Source organism: Vipera berus (genome assembly GCF_964194415.1).
Source record: "Vipera berus genome assembly, chromosome: 2".
NCBI classification, from domain to species: domain Eukaryota; kingdom Metazoa; phylum Chordata; class Lepidosauria; order Squamata; family Viperidae; genus Vipera; species Vipera berus.
In genome coordinates, this window is record NC_138203.1 from 255576269 (window position 1) to 255603103 (window position 26835).

The 26835-nt window shown below is 42.0% G+C and overlaps 1 protein-coding gene across 1 annotated transcript in view; it reads left to right on the plus strand.

Annotated features, from left to right (window-relative positions):
• The window catches only part of MAGI1 (membrane associated guanylate kinase, WW and PDZ domain containing 1), a 518120-nt gene that overhangs the window by 425729 nt on the left and 65556 nt on the right, over nucleotides 1-26835 (plus strand). Inside the window, exon 13 of the mRNA XM_081315925.1 lies at nucleotides 20263-20294. Within this exon, the coding sequence (XP_081172051.1) occupies nucleotides 20263-20294 (32 nt within the window). The remainder of the gene's footprint in view (nucleotides 1-20262; nucleotides 20295-26835) is intronic.

Genomic DNA, 26835 nt, shown 5'->3' on the forward strand with positions numbered 1-26835 from the left:
TTATTTCATCCTTTGAAATCTCCGAATCCCTTCAGGTATTGGATCAATTTTTCCATTTGGAGAGGCTGAGAGACAAGATCAGATAAAATTTTGCCAGTGCGAATTATAATACATGCATTTTATCTTCTTAATCTTATTCTTCAAAGTAAAAAAGACGGATCTGAAGACAACTGCCAATTTTCACATAATCTTTCTGGTCATTCCTCCTGAGCTTCCAGGCAGAGCAGAAAGTGTAGCCTTTAGACTGAAAACAGCCCCAGGGTGTTAGTCACCTTCTGTTCTAGTGACTTTGTAATAAAAAAAAACTTCTCAGTTTCTATTCATCCATATTGATAATTCATCAAGCCCTTGGTATGTGTAATCACCCAAAGCTCTTAAAATTGACTTCCACCTCTCTTTAGGACATCTCTCCATCATCACCTCTTATCTGCAGCACCACAATAACGAGCAGATGATTGGAAATACTGATCATTTCTTTATCTCTGATTATCACTTTCTGTGTATGTGTAACTATGCAATTCATTGTTTCCATCTGCATTGTGGGATTTCTCATTTCAGTGTCATAGATTATGCTAAAGGTTATCACATTCTACTTAAAACATTGTCAAATCTCTATTGTTGCTCTTGAATAGCTCGAGCAATTTAGTATTCTGTTGCATAGTAAGAATCTTTACCCTAGACATTGGAAGAGATGTTGAAGCTGCCAGCTTTAAAATCCATTAGTACTCAGCTGTCCCGTTTTAGCTTTCTATATTATTTTTGAGAGCACTTTTAAAAAAAAAACAAACGATGCATGAAGAGATGAAAATCCCCTAATTTGATAGTTCCAACTCCAAATTGGAAAACTTACATTATGGCAGACATGAACTAGCTAAAGTTGCCTGTTTGCTTGTTGTTGTTATTTGGCAGACAGACAGACAAAACGGCTTAACCTTGGCTGGAGGAAAAAAAATATCCAGGGTATGATTCAGAGCAGCGGCCCCCACTTTGAGCACCAAGGACCAGTTCCGTGGAGAGAGGATTTTCCATAGACCGGAAGGGGCGTGGTTTTGTGTGCTGCATGCATCCTGTGGATGGGGCTTCGCTTGTTTGTGTGGCCTGGTTTTTGGCAGTGCTGGTCCACAGACTGGGGTTTGGGGGCCCAGGGACCCCTGATTTAGAGTACCATGATGTTTCCATGCCATCCGAACCAATGCTTTTTAGGTAGTACTGAACTTATGACCAATTGGTTACAACAGCACTGAAAAAAAGAGTTACAACTACGTTCACATATCTGTCCATTGCAGCGTCTCCACATCACGTGATCAAACTTCAGATGCTGGGCAACTGACATGTATTTGTGACAGTTGTAGTGGTCCCTAGATCATGTGATCCTCATTTGTGACTTTCCAAGCCAGCTTTTGGCAAGCAAAATCAATGGGGCAAGCCAAACAGAGCCTTGGTGGCGCAGTGGGCTAATGCCTCCTTAAGTAACACCAGCTGCCTGCAATCAGTGCAGGTTCGCATCCCACCAGGCTCAAGGTTGACTCAGCCTTCCATCCTTCCGAGGTAGGTAAAATGAGGACCCAGATTGTTGGGGGCAATTAAGCTGACTTTGTAATAATGCCGCTTGGGGTGTGTGTGTGAAAGCCCTAACAAGCAGGCATATACATAGAATGAAGGCTACTGCTAAGCTTGTAAGCCGCCCTGAGTCTTCAGAGAAGGGCGGGATATAAATGGAATTAAAATAAAAAAATAAAAAATAAAAAATAAAAATTAGAATAGAATAGAATAGAATAGAATAGAATAGAATAGAATAGAATAGAATAGAATAGAATAGAATAGAATAGAATAGAATAGAATAGAATAACAGAGTTGGAAGGGACCTTGGAGATCTTCTAGTCCAACCCTCTGCTCAGGCAGGAAACCCTATACCATTTCAGACAAATGGTTGTCCTATCTCTTCTTAGAAACCTTGGTGGAGCAGTGGGCTAATGCCTCCTTAAGTAACACCAGCTGCCTGCAATTAGTGCAGGTTCGCATCCCACCAGGCTCAAGGTTGACTCAGCCTTCCATCCCTCCGAGGTAGGTAAAATGAGGACCCAGATTGTTGGGGGCAATTAAGATGACTTTGTAATAATGCCGCTTGGGGTGTGTGTAAAAGCCCTAACAAGCAGGCATATACATAGAATGAAGGCTACTGCTAAGCTTGTAAGCCGCCCTGAGTCTTCGGAGAAGGGCGGGATATAAATGGAATTAAAATAAAAACAAAAAATAAAATAAATTTGCTTAAAAACTTTGTGCTTCACTTAACAAGCATGGGATTTGCTTAATGACTGCAGCAAGAAAGGTTATAAAATTGGGCAAAACTCACTTAACAACTGTTTTGCTTAAATTGCTTGGAATACTGCACCCAGTTTTGGTCACCACAATGTAAAAAGATGTTGAGACTTTAGAAAGAGTACAGAAAAAAGCAACAAAGATAATCAGGGGACTGGAGGCTAAAACATATAAGGAACGGTTGGTGGAATTGGGAATGTCTAGTTTAATGAAGAGAAGGGTGAGGGGTGACATGATAGCAGTGTTCCAATATCTCAGGGGCTGCCACAAAGAAGAGGGAGTCAAGCTGTTCTCTAAAGCATCTGAAGGCAGGATAAGAAGCAACGGATGGAAACTAATCAAAGAGAGAAGCAACCTAGAACTAAGGAGAAACTTCCTAACAGTTAGAACAATTAATCAGTGGAACAACCTGCCTCCAGAAGCTGTTAATGGTCCAACCCTGGAAGTTTTTAAGAAGAGACTGGACAGCCATTTTTCTGAAATGGTATAGGGTTTCCTGCCTGAGGTAGGGGGTTGAACTAGATGACCTCCAAGGTCCCTTCCAACTTTTTTATTGTTGTTGTTATAAATTCCAGTCCCAATTGTGGTTGCAGGTCCAGGACTACTTGTATAGAAAAGAATGAGTGTTTTTTTACAAGTACATTAACAGCACACACAAAAGTTTGAAGGGCATCCTTGAATTTTCCAGAGCCATTTGTTTTATGTAAATAAGATAACCAAAAATACAACCGTAACGCTCCAGTATTTTTTTAGTAGATGTTTTGGAAAGGAAATTTTAACAGACATCACCCCCATTCTGTCAGCGAGAAGTGTCACTTTTGAAAACTCCTCCTTTTACACAACTCTGTTCTTTTTCACTTCATTCCCCCCCCCCCCCGTTCTTTCCTCGGTTGTGCTGCCAGAACCAAAAGTTCATGTGATACACAATTTCTCATTTTTGTTGGGCTCCCTCTGGGAGGGATTTCTGGCTCTTGGTTTACGATAATCAAACTCTTTCCATCATTCTTGAGCTACACGCTGTTTGGGCTACCTCTCCTTCTGATGTCCATTTGGAAACAGCTTCTGGGAAAATGCTTCATTCTCAGGCAGGGGTAGGCAACTATGACACCTTTATGACCTGTGGACTTCAACTCCCAGAATTCCTGAGAGTTGAAGTCCACCGGTCGTAAAATGCTATAGTTGCCCATCCCTGTTCTTAGGTCTTAATTTTATTGACATACCATTTCTACCCGGTCAAGCTCAGGTAAGACTCCTCAACAAAGCACAAAGCTTCTGTTCAGATATGCGTCAAAGATTCTTCGGTCGTGATTACAAATCAGGCTGAAAAATATCAGAAATGTACGTGTAGTAGATGTGACAAGCTCAGCCAGCTTCCAAGCCACTGGCACCTCTTCACAATTATGCCTGTCTTTTAAAATTCGAGATGCATATCCAGAGAAAGCATAGCCTGTAAAATATTTACGATAATGCAGCCACCGTTGGAATCTTGATTCCCTGTAATTAGATCACTGGGGCCGACAGATTCTTACCACTGCTTGTGAGGAACAAGAAGAAAACGAATGAAGGCGAAAACAGTACGAAGAAGTTCCTTTGGTAAATTAGCATTCTGAAAACTCCTTTAATGCAGTCTCCGGTGTACTAGTCTGCCCCACTAACCAATAAAATAAGCTTGTCAGTTCTGACAGGGTCAATTTCTAAGTTTCTGTAGGAAATTCTATTATATATTTAAGATAGGTGCCTGCACCATTGTGTTAAGAACCGTGGCCTTCATCATTTTCACTACACAAAGTACAATAGGCACAATAGTGTAAACAAATTATTGGTAGTCCTCGACTTAACAATAGTTCATTTAGTGACCGTTTGAAGTTACAGCGGTGACTTATGACCATTTTTCACACCACGGTCATGTGATTAAAATTTGGACTCTTGTCAACTAGCTCGTATTTATGACGGTTTGCCCTGCCTCAGAGTCTTGTGATCCCCTTTTGTGACCTTCTGACCAGCAAAGCCAATGGGGAAGCCAGATTCACTTAACAACCATGTTGCTAACTGAACTGCTGCAATGGTTCAGTTAACAACTGTGGTAAAAAAGGTCATAAAATGGGGCAAAACTCACTTAACAAATGTCTCACTTAGCAACAGAAATTTTGGGCTCAGTTGTGGTCTTAAGCCGAGGACTTACCTGTGTAACATTGCTATTTTGTATTAATTGGTTACCTACATTTATCAGCTGTACTATGATAACACCAGCAGAATATGTGATTGTAGTTATTAAGTCACAGAGGTTGTTATTCCAAATAAAGTCAAGGGAATTTAATTCTGGAATAGCTACTTTATTAGTATCACAATGTATGAATAGTTTGGATTCTTTTTTAACTACCTTTGCTGCTTCTTCTAAACTCAAAACAAGACAAGAAAGGATAATAATAATAATAATAATAATAATAATAATAATAATAATAATAATAATAATAATAATAATAATAATAATAATAATAATAATAATAATAATAATTTATTTGTATACCGCCCTTCTCCCGAAGGACTCAGGGCGGTGAACAGGGCAATACATGTTAAAAGACAAGAATACAAAAATTAAAAGAGATTAAACAAGATGCCCAAGAACTATAACAATAAGTTAAAATACATAAAAAGCAATAAAACCCAAACCCATCACCCATCAGGCCAGGCCGGCTTGTTCGAACAGGTAGGTCTTTAGGTCGCGCCGGAAGGAGCAAAGGTCAGGCGCCATCCGGAGCTCAACCGGAAGATGGTTCCATAAATCCGGCGCGCCCACAGAGAACGCCCTCCCCCTGGGGGCCACCAGTCTGTTTACAAGAGCAGAAATTCATATTCTTCATTTCTCTTTGTGGAAATGGCAATAGATGCTTTCGTATACCTGATCTACCCATCTGACCATGTTTATTTATTTATTTTATTTATTTATTTAATTAAATTTTTATACCGCCCTATTCCCGAAGGACTCAGGGCGGTTTACAGGGCAGCATAAAATATAATATAAAAATAGTATAAATTAAAATAGATTAAATTACATAAGCCCAACAATTAAAACAATATTAAAAGCTAAAACCCCTTCAGTCCAGGCCTGATAGATCAAAAAACCAGGTTTTCAGATCCCGGCGAAATGTACGCAGATCAGGGGCGGTCCGAAGTCCGAAGTTTATAAGTAAACATATTTTTTTTCAAATAAAACATAGAAACAGAAAACTGATGGCAGAAAAAGACCCAGTGGTCCATCGAGTGTGCCATTTGAGGTTTTTTGTTTTTGTTTTTGTATCATTTTTAAATTATTTGTTATTTATTTAATTTAATTTTAGTTGGATAATAGGCATGGGTTTATCCTAAGCATATTTAAACTTAATTACTGATAATTAACTCACTACCTCCACTGGAAGTTGGTTGTAGTGGATATAATATAATGACTTACTCCATATGTTTTTAGCATGTTATTTTTATTGGGTATCGGCATATTAGAATATTTCTATATTTAATGTGGCTATTAATAGATTATTAACTGAGACTGACTGAAACTTTTTAAGGTAATTGACAATATTTAGTCCATCGAATCTTAGTTTATTAAGCCAAGCTGATGCCTAGCCCCTCAGCTTCCAGCTTGTTTTTCCATTATTACAATGAAATGAAGAAGGCAGTAATGTTCCTGTCAAAATTGGGAAGCGCTAATTCATTACTTCCCAATGAGGCAAGATTTGGAAGCAAACCTTAACCATGGCTTTATTATCCACAAACTAGGTCAGAATAGCAAGAAGTTACAATTTACTGAAATGTCCTGATTAACTGAAGAAGTGAAGTGGGAGCATGGAGGATTCATTGCAGATATGAAGAACTGGGTTTCAGTTGACTCACAGTCAGAGGCATAGATTTGAAATGGAGAAAATTTGGGCTCCTATGATTTATTTTTTTAATCCCATTTATATCCCGCCCTTCTCCGAAGACTCAGGGCGGCTTACAATCTAAGAAGCACAAATCAATGTGCTTAGCAATAGCCTTCATTCTATGTATATGCCTGCTTATTAGGGCTTTCGGGGGGCCCCAAGCGGCATTTTACAAAGTCAGCTTAATTGCCCCCAACAATCTGGGTCCTCATTTTACCTACCTCGGAAGGATGGAAAGCTGAGTCAACCTTGAGCCTGGTGGGACTCGAACCTGCACTAATTGCAGGCAGCTGGTGTTACTTAAGGAGGCGTTAACCCACTGCTCCACCAAGGCTCCTTACGAGTGATTGTCCTACCAAAACCAGTCTACAACTGCAGCATAAAATCATCCAGGAAGTTGCAGAGAACCCATTAAAAAACATTCAAGGATCTTTAAGACACTATTCTCTGGTTAAACTCCATGTTCACGACTCTACCATAAACAAAATACCTGGATAAAAATATGTTCATTAAATGAGGTGGAAGCAATTGCTTACTGAGAAAAACATTAATGCTTTTCTAGATTACCCTCTAGCCTTCTGGAGGTACATTTCTGTGGACATATTTTCAGACTATATGGCTACAGTTATGTCTGATGATCACCGAACATTGCCACCCACAGTTAGACTCTCATACTGTCTGTGAAGTGTGGAGGCAGAGCATTATGTTTCAAGTATGCTTTGCTATCTCAAAATCTGGGCAATTTGCCATCATTGAAGGAAAGATTAATTTTGCTTTGTATGAGAGAATTCTGCAGGAAAATATTAAGCCATCTGTCTTGTCAAGTGCAAGTGGGTCAGATAGCAAGACAATGAACCCAAGAATGCAGACATATCTACAAGAGAGGGGATGATAAAGAAGAAACTGTTTTAGAATTTCCAAGTCAATGTCTGGATATGAACACCATAGAAATATTATGGGAGGACCTGAAATACTGTAAGCAATACATGTTTGAAAATTTTCAGAAGTTACTGAGTTATAAAAGCTAGCCTTAGAGGTATGGGTCTTAGTTCTTGCAAGTAATCTAAAAACTATTCACCACTTATTGTAACTTTTGCTTGCAGTTAATGTAGCTAAAAGTGTCCAACCAAATACTGACCCCAAGTACTTCCCCCCACATTTTGGCACATCACAGGTTGATTTCATGTCTCAAATAATCAACCACCAAACCTGCATTGTTTATTCAGTCCAACTCCTTTTAGATAGTGAATGTGTGTAGTTATTCTTTCTTTTTCCTGTACCTACTGTATATCTCAGCTGAACTGCACAGTCATAATTAAACTAATATATATAAAGGTAAAGGTAAAGTTTCCCCCGCACATGCGTGCTAGTCGTTTCCAACTCTAGGGGCTGGTGCTCATCTCCGTTTTAAAGCCGAAGAGCCAGCGCTTGTCCGAGGATGTCTCCATGGTCATGAGGCCAGCATGACTAGATGCCAAAGGCACACAGAACGCTGTTACCTTCCCACTGTAGTGGTCCCTATTTTTCTACTTGCATTTTTACGTGCTTTCGAACTGCTAGGTTGGCAGAAGCTGGGACGAGTAACAGGTGCTCACTCTGTTACGCGGCACTTGGTATTCGACCCGCCAAACTGCCGACCTTCTGATCAACAAGCTCAGCGTACTAACCCACTGAGCCACTGTGTCCCTATAAACTAATATATAGATTCATCTAATAGGTAAATTTGTAAAAAATAAGATTTTTTTAAGATATATATATATATGTACTAATGCCCTCTGACTACTTACAGAATGAGAATAATCCTTTCTGTCCCTAGGCTGGCGTCTTCTGGAAAGCAAACTATGCCCATGACTATATGTATGCCTTCTCAAAATTGTTTTCCCTTCTTCATCCCACACGATCCCAGTCTTTTCAGAATGCAAAATAGAATATGGAAGCTCACCTTTAAATTTTCTACATGTACATGATAGGATGTACATGTGTGCCACTTCTTAAATTAAAATACTTCATTAGGCTTTGTAATATTTAAAGATCCCAGTCACTTGGTTTTCCCACCCGTATGTCTTTGAAAATGTTCCTGATCCTTACTATCAAAGAGTCACTAGGCCTGCATCGCATAGGATTTCATCAATCCCTAAGGAACCCCCTCTCTACTGTAACAGTACTTCCCATTTGTTAATCAATTCCACAGGGTAAAACATAGTATAGACAACTGAACAGAGTGTTATCCCATGTGATAGATGATTGGCATTATCAGAATTGACAACACTGATTATTCATTACTTGTAATGTACCAGGTGATAGGTTAAGGTCGGTGCAAACTTTAAGTATTTACTTAAATACTTACTTTATCTGAGTTTATTAATGCATCCTTCCTCAAATGAGACAGACGTAAATATTATCAATATTTAACAAAGCCACTTACATATTTGAGTCATTTAATATTCAGATAAAAGCACTCTGGATAACATTGGGAACTTTTTTTATTTGTGTACACATTTTAAAATATCAAGTAGCACGTGTCTTCCAAAACCTGCACAATTTAAAGTTGCATAGAATACCCAGAAGCAGTTGTAGAAAGTTAAGCAGATAAGAGGTTCATGTAATTGTGAGGGGAAAAATAATTGCAAGTTGTAGGGAATATGATTGAAATGTGTTCGATTCCATTCCCATAGTGATGCTGTGGTGTAAATGTGTGGAAAATTCAGGGATGCAGCTGCTAGGTGACTATGATGGTGATTAAAAATAATTGAAAATAAAAAAGGCTTCTCAGAAATTGATCAGCTGGTCCCTTTGAGCTGCAGGAAGAAGGAAAAATGATCTGAAACTAACAACACCCAAGACTTGAAAACTTTAAATCTAGGGCAGATTTCTAAGGAGTGGCCTGGTCTAGCTAGCCATTGCAGTAAAAAACACATGGATTCTTGGAACAGCTTAAAGGCTATCACAAATTTATTGTGGCATAAGCTTTCATAAAGTAGAGTTGACTTCTGCAGATACACCTGATAAAACTCAATCTACTAAGAATTATGGTACAGTAAATCCACCCAGTGGCCTTTAAGTTGCTGGAATTTTTTTTTTTAGTTTCTCTCTCCTTTGGGCTCTGAATAATGAGGTTTTAATTAAGTCATCACTATGAGTGTGAAACTCTGCTAGCAGAAATGTTGAGCTAGCATGAGTTTTTAAATATAAAAACTGTATGATTTTGAATAATCCTACAGATTCTAGTTTGTGCTGGTGTTTTTTTTATTAGACATGAGATAATATAACACAAGGTGGCACAGCAGAACCTTATATTGTGCATTAAACAAGGCACGTTTTAACAAGAGGTGAGATTCTCCATTTTCCCAGTTATGACTTACACACCAGTAAATCAAGCAGGTATTAGGTTGTCTCAGCTAAGAGAGACAAACAGTATTTTACTCTGCCTTGCTGAAAGCAGATTGCGATGTCAAGTTTGTCACAAGTGGCTTCTATGTATATTTTTGAAAGGTTAAAACGCCAGTGTTTGGTTAAAATAAAAGTTGTAGCTGGGCAATTGATTAAGCCCGCCTCATTGAAAGCTACAAAATTCAACACGAATAGGATGAACTGTGTGCCTAGAATATCCTAAAAGGAATTGGCTTCTTTAATTGATTGCCTTGACTCATTAATGGAATAGGAGTCCCTAGACCCATTGGTTATTTCCCCCCCATTTTTTTCATGTCCTATAAGTCTGTCCTTGTTTTTGAAAATATATAAATCTCATCAAATTTCATGAATCATTCTCAAATGCTCTGTCTTTGAATTCCAGAAACTGTTAATTAGTTGTTCATTATCATCAGTCTATATCTACTGCATAGTTCTCTTCCTACTTTAGATGGAAAGAAGAGCAGTCAATATTAATAGATTTAGTCTAGGTTTCCACACACACTAAATAGTAATGTGGCTTGTTTAAGTTTGACTCAGAATGATCTGTGACTCTAACTAAATTCTTATTTGTGATTTAAGGCCATGTGTAAATTTATTCAGTTGTGACTTAATCAACAGAGTGTAGTTAAGCAAATTATGATCTAGTACAGGGGTCTTCAAACTTGACCCTTTTATGACTTGTGGACTTCAACTCCCAGAATTCCTCAGCCAGGCATGTTGGCTGAGGAATTCTGGGAGTTGAAGTCCACAAGTCATAAAAGGGCCAAGTTTGAAGACCCTTGATCTAATACAATGTAGAAAGGTGTTCTACTTGGTGGCATTAATTTGTTGTTGTTCAGTCACTAAGCACATCCAACTCTTTGTGACCCATGGACACAGCACACCAGGGGCCCCCATCCTCCTCGGTCTTCCAGAGTTTGCCCAAATTCATGTTCATTGCATCAATGACACTATCTAACCATCTCATCCTCTGCCATTCCCCCCTCCCCTTTGGCCTTCAGTCTTTCCCAACATCAGGTTGTTTTTTTTCCCCAGTAAGTCCTCTTTTCTCATTTGGTGGCCAAATTATTTGAGTTTCAGTTTCAGGGTTGTATTAATACCATTCCCAATATTTGTAACTGGTATCATAGCTCAGTTAGAGTGACTTGGCAGCATTTATTTTCTCCCTCTATTATATGAGAACTCAGGGATCCCCAGTGAATAAGTTGACAGCAAGTATAGATGAAATTCCTGAATATAGCATGTAATATAAAATTTTCCATTCTATAATGTTTTCTGAACTTTCATAGCCTTTTTAAAAGATTGATCAAATTAATGTATTATAAATATATCAAAGGCTTTATTCATAATAGCTAAATTGAATTTAATTAAAACTAAATGTTTTGAGACAAGGACATTCTGAGTGCAAGATGGGATAAACTGAAGTTTTATAAAACTAGATTGTGCCGGTTATATATTAGAGAATATCATCTGTAGGTCTACAGGCAAGGCTAACACTTCAGTGTTTTTGTCTCCGCATTTAACAAGAATTAGTGTTGATTTTCTTGCAGGAAAAATGAAATTCCAAGGTTTTCTTGATGTGTACACTCATGCCAATGCTATTTTTCATAAATTATATATATTTAAGTTTATTTCATAAGCAAGTAATTTTGTTGAAGTAGCAACACATCAAGACTTTTTTTTCTCTTTGCTTTTCAAGCTGACTTTTAAATGAGTCTTTAATATGATTTTGCTGGCAAAATTTTCTGCAGAGTTAGTTTAGTATCCCCCTGGTTTATCCACAAAAGAACATTATTGCTCATTAGTGTAAATAATTAAGAGCTTCTTCTTTTCCTTTTAGAAGCCCTACAAATAGATGTGTATTTACCCAGTAATGTGCCTGTTCACCTTTGTGCTAAAAAGTTTGATTGCTGTTTCAGATGTCTGTTTGTTTACAGTAAGAGTGAAGCTTATATTTCACAAAATAAAATTGTTCCTTATTCCAAAATTCTAGAAAGGGTGGGCAGGGCATTTGGGGATTTTAATATAACTGGGTCTCAAGAGAAGATCCAGAAAGCAGCCATTAAGAAGCTAAGGTTTCCAAGACACAGAATCAAACTGAAATTGCTAGATTTCTAAATTGATTCCACAACTGTGGGTCTATAAGCAAGCAAAAAATCAGCAATCCCAATGGTTAAGTGAGGACTTTTTGAAATGCTTATAACAGGGGATGCACATTTTTTGCAAATGATTGCTCCGGAGGCTTTCCCATCCACAAAATGGCAGCCATTAAGGATATCCCCATTTACAAAGCACCATTTTACCAGAATTGTGCCAGCAGTGCTGCAGCTGGCAAAAAAAGCTAATGCAGTCCTAGGTGACATCAACAAAGGGATTGTTTCAAGATCACTCTTTGTATTGCACTGGTGAGACCATGGAATACTACATCCAGTTCTGGTCACCACGACACAAAAAAGAATACTACAGGGCAGGGGTCTCCAAACTTGGCCCTTTTATGACTTGTGGACTTCAACTCCCAGAATTCCTCAGCCAGGCACGCTGGCTGAGGAATTCTGGAACTTGAAGTCCACAAGTCATAAAAGGACCAAGTTTGGAGACCCCTACTATAGGGTCTCCTACTTAAGCAAGGTTTGGACTTGAAGATCTCCAAGGTCTCTTCTGGCTCTATTCTGATTACTATTATAACTTCAGAGCTTGAGATGGAGACCTCTTACAAGACTAAGATTTTACAAAGTTAAGCCTGATAAAATAGTTTATATCTTCAGAAATGCAATGAACATTAAACCCTTCTCCAGGTTTTTTCCGGGTAGATTTTGAATGTATAAAGTATATTTACAGACAGAGCACTAGGGTGTAGTTATTCATCATCTCTAGTTTTCAAGAACTCTTGATTGTCCGTTTATGAAACTTTATCCTTCCTGAGTTAGAGACGACTCTTAAGTGATCTGTATATTACATTCAATTAACCAACACCTTGAAACAATGTAATAAAGGCTGTAATAAAGTTATACTATACGTCCAAAGCACACTCCTTCCTAGCTTTGCATTTTCCACCCCATGTAATCTATATTGGCCTTCTGCAATAAATAATAATAATAAAGTTGGAGACCTTGGAGGTCATCTAGTCCAACCCCTTGCTCAGGAAGAAAGAAAACCCTATACCATTTCAGACAAATGGCTGGCCAGTCTCTTCTTAAAAACTTCCAGTGTTGGAGCATTCACAGCTTCTGGAGGCAGGTTGTTCCACTGGTTAATTGTTCTAACTGTCAGGAAATTAATAAATAATAATAATAATAATAATAATAATAATAATAATAATAATAATAATAATAATATAATAATAATAATAATAATAATAATAATAATAATAGAAGAAGAAGAAGAAGAAGAAGAAGAAGAAGAAGAAGAAGAAGAAGAAGAAGAAGAAGAAGAAGAAGAAGAAGAAGAAGAAGAAGTAGTAGTTGGAAGGGACCTTGGAAGTCATCTAGTCCAACCCCCTGCTCAGGCAGGAAACCCTATACCATTTCAGACAAATGGCTGTCCAGTCTCTTCTTAAAAACTTCCAGTGTTGGAGCATTCACAGCTTCTGGAGGCAGGTTGTTCCACTGGTTAATTGTTCTAACTGTCAGGAAGTTTCTCCTTAGTTCTAGGTTGCTTCTCTCCTTGACTAGTTTCCAATTTGTTAAATAAGTTTTAATAAACCTAATATCACAAAGGAAGTAGCCCCTTTTGCCCACTTGAGAGGGACCAGAGAGAAAATGAGCCCTGTCTCAAAATGTGGAGAATCTCAGCAGCTTTCTGTAATTTGCCCAGGTGAGCTATATTTGGAACTCAGAGACATTCTTGAAAATAGATGTCACTGAAGGCTGACATTTACTTTGCAATGTACCATTTCCCTTCTTTCAGATTAAAATAATGTTTGAAAGGTGTAAAAAGAGTCATTTGGTATAGGGAGCCTGGCAACTTCCAATGGAAGTGTCTACGGGCACATTGATTATGGATGTTTATTTGATTAGTTCCTGCCCTAAGGTGTTTTAAGTGTTGCCAGTATGATTCATGAACTCTTTTAAAAGAGAATAAATAGTTCCATTTTAATAGCTGGCACAAATGCTAGGCAAAAAAAAGAGAAAATATTACCACCGCAGGAAATTCCACTATGGATAGTTATTCATAATATTGCAAACATCAAGAATAATTCCAAATTACAATACAGTGATTTTTTTAAAAAAAATCCTTAATACTTCACAATTATCATTTCCGCCCAGCAAGCTGTATAAAGCAAACTTTAACGAATGCTGAATTTTAAACAGAATCTTTTGCTTCAGATGTTTCTGATAATTAGTTTAGTATATGTGTTTTCTTTATTTTAGATTGACCTCATATGTAGCACTAATTGAAAAGTGACATTTTATTTATGTGAAGGACATAATGGGTGCATGCAGCCTCTAAATAGCCCCTGCAGCCTTTGCTTTTGTGATGGACTTTGATTCCTGCATAAAAAATATTGTTTATATCCAGCAGAGGACAGTATTCCATATTTAGATGGATCGCCTATGCCAGAACTGTTAGTTTCTTATGCTAGTTCTAATAAATGTCTTCCTTCCTCCCTGCTAAATGTGCTTATTAGGTGTGTTTTTTTAATGTATACAGCAGTATCCCCTTTATCTTTACTTTTTCTACTGGACCTTTTTGTTACTCAGGTCTATCTAACTTTGATGAAAGATAATAGAGCAGTCCCTCTAGTGTTAAATTAATATCTGTCTAAAGACTTGATGTTACAACATAATTTACCATCCTGCTGCCAGAACCAATGAAGTCAGCAGTGGAAGAGTCTTTTAAAGTTAATGAATGATTAATTTATTAATTAAGATCACCATGCATCTAGATCTCCCTGGATGTATTATCTTTTTGCTCCAAGTGCACTCTGGTCAGCCACAAAAATAATCCTAAAATCCTAATCCAGGACCAATAGTGGGGACTAAGGGGCAGTATGGTTGGAAGCATAGCTAGTGCTTCCCAGCTGTTTCTTCTGACACAGGAAGGGCAGTAAGCATACAAATGAAGTGATTTAACAGAATAACAGAGTTGGAAGGGACCTTAGAGCTCCTGTAGTCCAACCCCCTGCTCAGGCCTGAGACTTTATACTATTCCAGACAAATGGCTGTCCAGTCTCTTCTTAAAAACCTCATCTTGGTTGCTCTGTACTTTAGTTTCTGGAGTCTCAACATCTTTTTTACACTGTGACCAAAACTGGATGCAATATTCCAAAAGTGGTCTTACCAAGGTAAAGTGGTACTAACACTTTACATCAGGGGTGTCAAACTCAATTTCATAGAGGGCCGCATCAGCATTGCAGTTTCCCTCAGGGGGCCGGGTGGGTGTGGCCAGGGTGGGCGCAGCCTACTGGGTGGGTGTGGTTGGAGTGCGTGTGGCCTACTGGGTGGGCATGGCCAGCTCTACATCATTCGTGTCAAGGGTGCCAATGGGGGCCTGGGCAGGAGTGGGACAGATCTGAGGGTCTCTGGCAGAAGGAGATGGGACCGGGGCAAGTGCCAAGGCATGGTCCACTGGAGGAGCCTCACTGTTGCTCTCAGGCCATGCAGGGGAGGGGGGCTGGATGGTGGTCCAGAGGTCAAATGCCCAGCCCAGCCCTCAAGCACCCACGGCACTAAGCCCAGCCCCACTTCCCCAAGGGGTGCCCAGCTGCACTTACCTCCTCAAGGCTGCTGCTGCTGTGCTTGCTCTCCTTAGCCAGGCTGCCCATGATGGGTACGAGGTCCCTCTCCATGTAAGGAGACCTGGCTTTGTATCCAAAGCTTCCTTAGCAATAGGATGGGAGACCCCCTAGGATAGGCCAGGAGGACGGGGCAAGGGGATGCTGAAAGGGCAACAGGGAAAGACTAAGGCAGGACTTCCCTCAGATCTGCTGCCCAGCCCCTAGCCTGCCCGAAGTAGGCAGGGCCATGTGCTGGCCACTTCCAGGCAATGGTGCCTTTCTTCATTCCTCACAAACGGTGATACCTCCCCAGTGCGCACCCAGGGCCAATGCGGCAGGGGCTGATCCCTTGCTGTTTCCAGATGGCCTTGTGGAGCTAAGACTGAATGCGTTTCAGCATAGAAGGCCACCACGAAATTGTACATTGGCTCCCAGCCGGCCTGGGCCAGGGCCAAGGCAGTGGGGGCCGTTCCCTCACTGTTTCCAGGATGGGTTCGCGGGCCACATGAAACCACTTCGCGGGCCGAATTCGGCCCCCGGGCCTTGTGTTTGACATGTCTGCTTTACATGATCTTGATTCTGTCCCTCTATTCATGCAGCCTAGGCCTGCTTTGGCTTTTGGGGGGGGGGCTGCAACACACTGCTGGGTCATATTTAAGTGGTTATCTAATTCCTGTGTTTTTGCTTCCAAGAGACTGATGTTGCCACAAGGACTGACTGAAATGGCACTGTTTTAGTGGCCATTCTTATAGATCAAAACAAACCTACGACTTTGTTCATCTAGGGCTCTTTGAAATATTCTAGGAAATTGTAATATCTTGTCTCCTTGGCTTGATGAAAACTCATCATATGTCCCAAAGCATATTAAAGTTTTAATTTCTCATTTGGCTCAATAAATGAAATAAGGTGAAAAGTCATATTGCAATTGTGGCTTAGCGCCAGATTGGTTCTTACATCGTGGAGTTGCTTTTCCAAGTCATGATAGCTGCCACAACCAGATGGAAGATCCTGTTAAATCTAATAAGATAGAGAAACGGGGTGGGGTTGGGGATATGTGTGCAATGGTGCCTCTTACCTGGTTTCTATGTGGATTTTCAGTATGCACAAAGGTCTGTGCCATTCTTCTTATGTGTCTGCTCGTCAAGGTGAATACAAAATATTTCTTATTAAAGGGAGGTTGCGTGGGAAATGCTGATGAAAAGTATTGCTTCAGATCATCCCCTGGCAGAGGTTGTCATTCATGTGTTAGCTTGAGTGTTCTTGTTTCTGGTCCAATATCCAGAAGTACAAGACTGGAGATAGCAGCTCTAGGCTAATGGGAATTAAACTGCTTAATGGGGAACTTGATAAATGTAGATTTCTTACCAAACCTTAGTTGCTGCATAGGGATGTTCTACTACATCTGATGTTACAATCCAGGTTGAATCATTCACTAGTACTGAGGTTTACTAATTTGTGGGCTGGTTGGTCGGTCATATTTCCTCCACAAACTGAGAGTTTATTGGGTTTTTTTTTGTTTTTTCTTGCTCTTCACTCTTGAATATTGAGGATTCTTGAAGTATTGAAAGAAGCCTTGTTGATTTTTTATTAGAAAGCCTAAATGAAAAATGAAAAACAAAACAAAACCATTTCAGATACCTCGGACAGACTATGAGACTATAAGGCAAAAGGGTTCTCTTAGGAGTGCAAATGAAAAGTTAACCCAGGGTATTCTTCCCTCCTTCCGCATCGATCTTTGTGGTCCCAAAGGATGGGATGTTATGAAGAAAGAGGTAAGACATTTATACTGAATTCAGCTGCACCCAACATTTTGTGTCAACTACAAAAAACCTATCGAAAAAAAGACCCCCTTAAGAGTCCAGTTCAGGGATGACTGAGATAATATGAGCTGCTTTGAATACTTTAATCTCTATTGGTAAATGCTCAGTACTTCATGTTATTATTATCATTTCCTGTGCCTGCTCCATGGAAATGTGCTTTTCCAACTTTTCATCCAAGAATGCTCAGAATGACTGAGAAATCTGGTTTATTATTTGGAGTAAGCATTCAGATGCCCACTGTCCAGCCACTTCCACCCCTCATATATATATAAAGCCAAGGTGACTATCCTAGCTATTTTCTGATAACCTCAGCTTGCAAAGGAAGTGAGCTGACCTGAGTAAGTCAGCAAGCACCAGCAAAGTCGCTCCCGAACCACAGCAATTCTGGCTTAGCATTCTGTAAGACTACATTGAATCCAGACCCTTACTTTTCAGCAAAACTGACTTTTGCACTTGATATATTTAATTTGACCTGTTTTCTTATTTTTTTTTTTTATTTTTTATTTTTTTTGCTGCTATACTCCACCAGAGACCAAAGAGGTTAAAAACTAAAAATACCGGTACATGTAGTCCTTGACTTACAATCATTCATTGAGCAATCATGGAAAGTTACAATGGCACTGAAAAAGTGACTTGCAACTGGTCCTCACACTTACAGCCGTTCCAACGTCCCTGTGGTCCTGTGATCAAAAGGTGCTATTATTATTATTATTATTATTATTATTATTATTATTATTATTATTATTATTATTATTATTATTAAGGTGCTTGGCAACTGGCATCTAGTTGTGATAGTTGCAGAGTCCTGGGCTCATGGGATCACCAATTTCACCCCTCCCAACTGGCTTCCTGACAAATAAAGTCAATGGGAGAAGCGAATTTGCTTAACAGCTATATGAATCACTTAACAACCATGACAAAAGAAGTCACAAAATCAGGCTTGACTCTCTTAACAACCACCCTGTTTGGCAACCTAAGTCCCAATTGTAAGTCAAGGACTATCTGTAATTTGTTTCACTGCCTCTGGCACTGAGGAATTTGCACATTTTATTATAATAAGGGAACATATTTCTGGCGTCTCCAGGGACCATCGCATTTCTTGCCTTTGAGTAACCTGCCACAGGAAGAAGAGCTTTTATAAGCGTAGACTCCTAAATTAAACTAATGGTTTAATTAATTAATTTTTCAGTACCATACAGCCCCAAGTCAACTCATTAACACAAAAAAGTGCGCTCAACAAAAGGATTTCTAGGGAGTTGCTAGACAATGCAGTTTGAACTGGCACCCTGCTACTGTTTCCTAGCTACAGTTACTGTCAATAGACAATTTGGTGTCTAAAAAAATGTGATGATATGGACAATATGCACCGAAAGCAGCTTCTAGCTTCTAGCACCAGCACATCAGAGTTAAAAGCATTTAAATCAGTATTTATCATTTTTGGTGAATAGTATTCTGACCAAAGGGAGCCATAATTTGGAGGGTAATACTCTACAGAATCGTCGTATGATTTAGTGGCATGGATCTTAGTGATTGATTAGCAGTAAGTTTGTATTGCTTGATGGTGGTATCCCGTACATGTTCTCAATTATTTATACACGTGCTACTCTTTTTAGTCAGGCATGTAATCTTTAGCATTGGATCATCGTAATACACCAAAGAAATAATTCTTTAAAAAGGAAACGTGTTGAGTTCCTTTACACTGTAACCTTGATTTTGGGGGTACATATTTGAAATTATCACTTTGCTCATTTGTTCCTCAGTACATTTTTCTTCAATTCCCAAATTATTATTTTTTTGTTCCTTACCTTTCTCCATCAGGTTAGGGACCTAATTTTCTTTAAAAAAAAAAAACAATCAGCTCACATAAGCGCAAAATCCCTTTTCCAGCAGGGCATTGTATGACAAAAAGTGGTGACAAAGAAAAATTTGCAGCACCAAAAAAGAAAAAGAAAAAAATACACGAGCAATTTTAAGGGTCCATATTCAAAATGCAAATACCTCCTCTGGGCTTTTCCACTGAGTTTTAAAGGGTTTTCTTATTTGCTTTTTCATCCCTCCTTCTGTTCCTTAGCGGTCCTTTCACCTTTCTTTATTCAGATATACTTAATGGTGCATTCGTTGTGAATCTTCTGTACTCTGCACAGCATGGCTAGCTGAGGGTCTCCTCATTCAATGATGCAAACTAGGCTTGGCAAGAAACCTGGGGGAGGGGGGCTGCCAGTAGCATCCACCATTATAATTGACCTTGCTTTTCATTAAAATGTTGCCCTCCTTTGTTCTTTCTCGTCTTTGGCTTTTGTTTCATCGATGCGTGGGTGACAAGAAGTCTCAAATGCTTTTACCTTTTGTGAAAGTGTTTAGATCTATCTATCTATCTATCTATCTATCTATCTATCTATCTATCTATCTATCTATCTATCTAGTCTTATCTTATCTTATCATCTTATCTATCTTCATCACCATCCTCTTGTTTATGCACCACCCCACCACCCTTCCAATTGGTCTGATACATTTCACACGCCGGTTGCATCAAAAGGTAATATCCTCAGCTTAATTGTAAGCTAAATCTCTCTTAATCCTGGGTAGCATTTGAGATTCTATCCAAGTGTTCAATTTCCCAGGCCGCTGAGGTCTGTGAATTTCTTTCTCCAGCCTCCAGGCTGCTGCAGCACAAGTCAGCATAGCTAATGCAGATAGATCTCCTCCCCCTTCACACACTCCTCTCTCTCTCTCTCTCTCTCTCTCTCTCTCTCTCTCTCTCTCTCTCTCTCTCTCTCTCTCTCCCTCCCTCCCTCCCTCCCTCCCTCCCTCCCTCCCTCTCTCTCTCTCCCTCTCTCTCTCTCTCTTTCCTCTTCTCGCGCCAACTCTATCCCCCCCACCCTTGGAAAAAAAAAGCTGTGCTTTGATTCGATATGAACAGACTGGCAACTCTGGTGCTCCAGCAACATCTGACATAACTCTGCAGATGGCTATGTTCGGATGATACACCTAGGGTTTGGGGTTTTTTTTTCATTTTTCCTTCAGGAAGGTAAAGATCTATATGCTAATCCTCTCTTTTTCTCCTTGTTGCCATCTTTTGCAGGATTGCCAGCCCCAAAGAAGAGCCCAAAGTCGGTAAGCACTTTTCAGCTACTAGACCTGTTTGATTATTTTTGTCTGGGGCGTGGGTGGGCGTTTCTTGAAATACAGATAAAAATAAGGTGGGAAGCTAGACCTATGCAGCTGGCTCCCAATCCTGATCCCCACCTTAGCCAGTCCTTTTGAAAGTTGCCCGATAACCATTTTATTGCTGCACTAATTGCTTGGCGTGGCTTTTGCTGGAAGGAGGTGGGGAAGGCAGGGCAGAAAGTGGTTAATGAAATTGGTGCGGGCGGGAAGACTTGCATTGAATTCCGTTTAGCAATTTACATATTTCTTCTTTTGATATTGGGCTACATGGGCATTTAATTTAGGCTTGAAATGCCCTTTCTTTCTTTCTTTCTTTCTTTCTTTCTTTCTTTCTTTCTTTCTTTCTTTCTTTCTTTCTTTCTTTCTTTCTTTCTTTCTTTCTTTCCCCTCTAAAGATAGTACTCCCTATCAATGACTACAATGGTTTTGAGCTTTTTAATGTGCTATATTATGAATAATGCATTGAGGGGGAAAATCTTAGAGCTGGCTGCCTAACAGTATTACCGGAGAAAATCCCTTTTTATCAGTACAAAAAGGTATCCTTGTTGTTTCCCGTGACTGCATTAAGCTGCCCTGGCATTTTGCTTGTTTGAAGCAGTTTTCTTTGGATAGGGAGATCATCCTTTATTGTTCTTGCTTGGATTCAGCAGCATTCGGTATGCTGCAGGTTGCATTTTTCTTTTTTTAAGAAGAGAAAGAAGGAAGGGATCGATATTTTATTGTCCTTGCTAATCTCGTTTCTTTGCAGAGCAGTTACCTGGTTGACGTGTTAGCTAATAGTGTGGAGGTGATTGCAGAGAAGTGTAATTAAAACGCGAGATGTTGCAGACCTGCACATGCAGACCCAGAGGAATAATGTAAATTGCCTTGGCTTTCTAGGGAGTTAGCTTCTGCGGGAGGAAAGTTTTCTCAATTGTTGGATGGATGATGGGTAAGGAAGCAGACAGGGTAATCTCCTGCCATTCAGTTTTTGGAGAGCAGAGAAGGAGGGGATTGCAGTCATAAGAGATCCTGCAAAACTTTGCAGACGGTTCCTTCTAGGGCTCCTTAGGATGAAACCCCAACTTTGGGGAGAGATGTGCTGAAATCCCTTGCTAGTCACGGTGCAACTTTGCACAGTGAAAAGCAAACCCTGATATAGTGAGTGTGGCTTGTCCTGGCTTAAGCCTGTGCTGATTAAAGCCACACATCCCCAGGCCTCTCCTGCGATCAGGTTGGCTTTCCCGTGGGTGAGACGGACAAGCATAATTTGTACTTAGTCTCAAATCCCACATACTCTGGGTTTAATTTGGTGTCACTGTCAGCCAAGGATTTAAGCCCTTGGTTAAAATGGAAGCAGGTATGCAAAATGTGGGAGGGGAATGGACAGGCAAGCAGAAATGGTAGCCCTTCCTCAGGGCTTTTTTTCTCATAGAACGCTCAGAACGGCGTTCCGGCACCTTTTTTGGATGGAACCTTGTAGGGTAGGCAAGGCGGGTTGTATGAGATGTGTGAGTTCCGGCACCTTTTTCTTTTACAAAAAAAGCACTGCCCTTCCTGCTTCCCCTCCCCTTTTCTCCCTGTCCTTGGAATTGAGTAAAAACCTGATTAAAGGGATCCAAAACTTTGGTGCGAGACAGCTGGGGTCCTTTTCCCTTCTCTTAAGTTCCAGAACACCTCCTCTACTTAATCGAGAGGCTGTCCCAGGTGCCTACCTTGTGAGTGGCTCAAGAGATTCCTAAGAAGCTTCAGAATCTTCTGTGTGCGATTTGAGATCCATTTAGAAAGGATTGGGATGCTGAGAGAACAAAGAGGTTGTTTACAAACAGCTGTCATTCTAGAGCTTCTTCTTCTCTCTGTTCACCCCCCCCTTTCCATCTGTCTCAAGAGTCAAATCTTTACATAAAGGGGGGGGGAAGGGAGTCTTTGAATGTTGCATTGCTGAGAGCACATGCCACACCCCCTTTTTCATTTCCTTCAGAAGAGGGAAATTCTTTAGAAAATATCATTTTATTTTTAATAAAAAGAGCTTCCAAATGGGGCAGTAGTTCTGTAATGTGATGCTGATTTGTGTGTGTTGTGTTGTGTTTATGTTTTAGTAAACAAAACGGCATTATCTGAAGGTCTCTTTTTGCTGGTAGCAAGAAGCAGAAACACGAGATCTCAGGAGATATTTCTTTATGTCACTGGAGATGAAATCAGTCATAATATTGTAACAGGGACGTTTTAAAGTAGGGGGGAAATTAAAAGTATATGCTCTGGGAATCCACCTTGCTAAAGCTTGAAGCAGTTTTTCTCTAGACATGTAATGATCCACCCTTCTCCCCCTCCCCCAAGGGATTTTTCTGAATCCAATTCTTGAAAAATGCTGTATAATATTATCCAATGGTTGCTGTTATTGGATGAAACCTACTTGTTGACAGCTTTCCAGAATGACAGAACCCCTTTGCCCTTGAAGTCCCCAGCGGCTACTAACATGGTCTGACAGTTCTTTCCCCCCCTTCTACCTTCCTGGCTTTGTTTCCAAGAGTCCCTTAAACACTAATTATTTCTTGATCAATAATAGATTAGCTGTTGTTCTGTGAGCGATGTGCAGCTTCCTCTCCTGGCCACCCTTTTCCTCAGTTGTTTGAATTAAATTTAAAAATTCACCTTAGCAAACCTTTGCTTTCTCAGTTATGCTATGGGCATAACAAATCCGGACATGCATCATGAGGTTAACGTTTTATTCTGCATCGGTCAGGTCCCACCCTGAGTATCATGCTCAGAGAATGATCAAGGGGCCAGAATCTTAACAAGACATTGAAGGACCTGCAATTACCGTATATACTTGAGTATAAGCCGACTCGAGTATAAGCCGAGACCCCCAATTTCACCCCCCAAAACTGGAAAAAGTTGTTGACTCGAGTATAAGCCGATCCGCCGTTCTGCAAGCCTCTGCCGCCAGCAGAGGCTCGATCCGCCATTTTGCAAGCCTGAATACACAGGAATACCCTGTGTGGCCGCGGCTCTCGGGGAAGCCCTGGCTGTCAGCTTCCTCGCTCCACGCTGCCATTTGGGGCCCGCGCGTTCCCCGGGCAAATCGCGGCGCCCAGCAGGCGAGGAAACACGCCCGCTCCAGTCGCCCCCCCTTCCCTCAGGAGACGCGAAGCAAGTGACCGCCCGGAGCTTACCGAGGACTTGCTTCGGTGCTTCCAGGATCGCACGCACCTCTCCCAAGCCGCCGCCGTCCGGAGACCTGCCGAAGTTTGGGGAGGTTTGGGGAGGTGCGCGCGGACCTCCCCAAACCTCCCCAAACGTCGGCAGGTCTCCGGACCTCTGCACCCTGCCTGCCTGCTTCTTTCCGCAGCGGAAAGAAGCAGGCAGGCAGGGCGCGGAGGAACGGAGACCCGGCGACGTTTGGGGAGGTTTGGGCGCCTCCCCAAACCTCCCCAAACGTCGCCGGGTCTCCGTTCCTCCGCGCCCTGCCTGCCTGCTTCTTTCTACAGCGGAAAGAAGCAGGCAGGCAGGGCGCGGAGGAACGGACACCTGCCGACGTTTGGGGAGGTTTGGGCGCCTCCCCAAACCTCCCCAAACGTCGCCGGGTCTCCGTTCCTCCGCGCCCTGCCTGCCTGCTTCTTTCCACAGCGGAAAGAAGCAAGCAGGCAGGGCGCAGAGGAACGGACACCTGCCGACGTTTGGGGAGGTTTGGGCGCCTCCCCAAACGTCGCCGGGTCTCCGTTCCTCTGCGCCCTGCCTGCCTGCTTCTTTCCACAGTGGAAAGAAGCAGGCAGGCAGGGCGCGGAGGAACGGACACCTGCCGACGTTTGGGGAGGTTTGGGCGCCTCCCCAAACCTCCCCAAACGTCGCCGGGTCTCCGTTCCTCTGCGCCCTGCCTGCCTGCTTCTTTCCACAGCGGAAAGAAGCAGGCAGGCAGGGCGCGGAGGAACGGACACCTGCCGACGTTTGGGGAGGTTTGGGCGCCTCCCCAAACGTCGCCGGGTCTCCGTTCCTCTGCGCCCTGCCTGCCTGCTTCTTTCCACAGCGGAAAGAAGCAGGCAGGCAGGGCGCGGAGGAACGGACACCTGCCGACGTTTGGGGAGGTTTGGGCGCCTCCCCAAACCTCCCCAAACGTCGCCGGGTCTCCGTTCCTCTGCGCCCTGCCTGCCTGCTTCTTTCCACAGCGGAAAGGAGCAGGCAGGCAGGGCGCGGAGGAACGGACACCTGCCGACGTTTGGGGAGGTTTGGGCGCCTCCCCAAACCTCCCCAAACGTTGCCGGGTCTCCGTTCCTCCGCGCCCTGCCTGCCTGCTTCTTTGCGCTGTGGAAAGAAGCAGGCAGGCAGGGCGCAGAGGAACAGAGACCCGGCGACGTTTGGGGAGGTTTGGGGAGGCGCCCAAACCTCCCCAAACGTCGGCAGGTCTGCGCGGAGGAACGGAGACCTGGGGAGGTTTGGGGAGGTGCCCAAACCTCCCCAAACGTCGGCAGGAGGAACGGAGACCTGCCGACGTTTGGGGAGGTTTGGGGAGGCGCCCAAACCTCCCCAAACGTCGGCAGGTCTGCGCGGAGGAACGGAGACCTGGGGAGGTTTGGGGAGGTGCCCAAACCTCCCCAAACGTCGGCAGGAGGAACGGAGACCTGCCGACGTTTGGGGAGGTTTGGGGAGGTGCCCAAACCTCCCCAAACGTCGGCAGGTCTGCGCGGAGGAACGGAGACCTGGGGAGGTTTGGGGAGGCGCCCAAACCTCCCCAAACGTCGGCAGGAGGAACGGAGACCTGCCGACGTTTGGGGAGGTTTGGGGAGGCGCCCAAACCTCCCCAAACGTCGGCAGGTCTGCGCGGAGGAACGGAGACCTGGGGAGGTTTGGGGAGGTTTGGGGAGGTGCGCGCGCACCTCCCCAAACCTCCCCAAACTTCGGCAGGTCTCAGACGGCGGTGGCTTGGGAGAGGTGCGCGCGATCCCGGAAGCACCAAAGCCTCGGCCGCGCACAAGTCCTCGGTAAGTTTTTTTGTTGACTGGAGTATAAGCCGAAGTGGAATTTTTCAGCCCAAAAAGTGGGCTGAAAAATTCGGCTTATACTCAAGTATATACGGTACTTAGATTTGAGAAGAGAAGACCGAACAGGGGTGTAGGAGCACTCCTCAAAGACCTGAGGACAGAGAAGAACAGAATCCCTCCTTCTCTGTCATCCCAGAAGCTTAGGAATGGAATTCAAGCTGCAAGAAGGCAGACTGCAGTTCCTAACAGTGAGAGCAGTTTGATTGTGGAATTAATTGCTCAGAGAGGTGGTGAACTTCCCTTCATTGGATGCTGGATATTCATCATCCAGGTCACAGTTGTTCCAAAGGTGCTTTTCCAAAAGGCAACTGGACTTTTTTAGGTTTTTTTCCCCCCCTTGAAAATGTTTTGCTTCTCATGCAAGAGGCTTCTTCAATTCTTGGTGAGCTCACTGGATGACTTCAATGTTTTAGCTTGGTTTCTGGCACTGAGTAGGGAATTGGCTTCAGTGGCCTAAATCAGGGGGTCCCCAAACGCCGATCTGTTGATCAGTACTGGGCCGCAGCATGCCAGCAACCGGGCCACCCAAAAAAGCAAAGCCCCATCTGTGGGATGTAGGAAACACACAAAGCCGAGCCCCCTCCGGTCTGTGGAAAAACCACTCTCCATATAACCAGTCCCTGGTGCCCAAAAGTTTGGGGACCTCTGGCCTAAATGACCACTCCTTTCTATGATTCTAGGATATCCAAACCTGTTGGTAGGTTTAAAGAGTAAGGTAGATGACCTTGACAGAAAAGGTCTAGGCAAAAAGGTCTGGAACATTTTTAAACTCGACAACACCCTGGTAAAAATTAAAAGTGAGTCAGGCAAAAGCCTCCCTAATTCACTGAACCATAAGGATTTTATTATAGCCAGTCTCAAGGAAAGTAGTTTTTGCTTTCCTGTGGAGTTGATTTCATGGTCTGGTCTACCTGGTGAGATTGAGTATGAGTGATTTTCCTGAGCATTGTTCAAGCTGATGGTCACCATATTACATTGCTTCAGGAGTATGATGGGTATATGATGGGAGTTGTCATCTAAACCAAACTGAAGGAATCTGCTTGTGAAAAGCAAATAGACTTAGCTTTCCATAAATAGAAAAAGGTCTCATTGTAGGAGGAAAGTTGTGCTAATTTGCAGTGGCAGTTTGGTAGCACATTTTCTAACTGACCAATTTCATTAAAAGGCATAACCTTTCATGAGCTGCAGCTCACCTCATCAGATGTTCCATGTTCAAATATCCACATCCATGCTTAATTATCATATAGAAAATAGAGGAAACATTAACATTGCTTACTAAGTAGAATGAAGATACCTTACGTCATTTTGACGAATAGGGAATCTCTGTAACTGCTATGGAAATTATCAACTTAGTCATTTTAGATGACAAGTGGTAATGCTATATGATACAACTGTGTTTGTAGAATGAGTAAGGGCAACCATTTTACCAGTTGAATCAGATAAATATTGATAATATTACTTCCAGATCTATG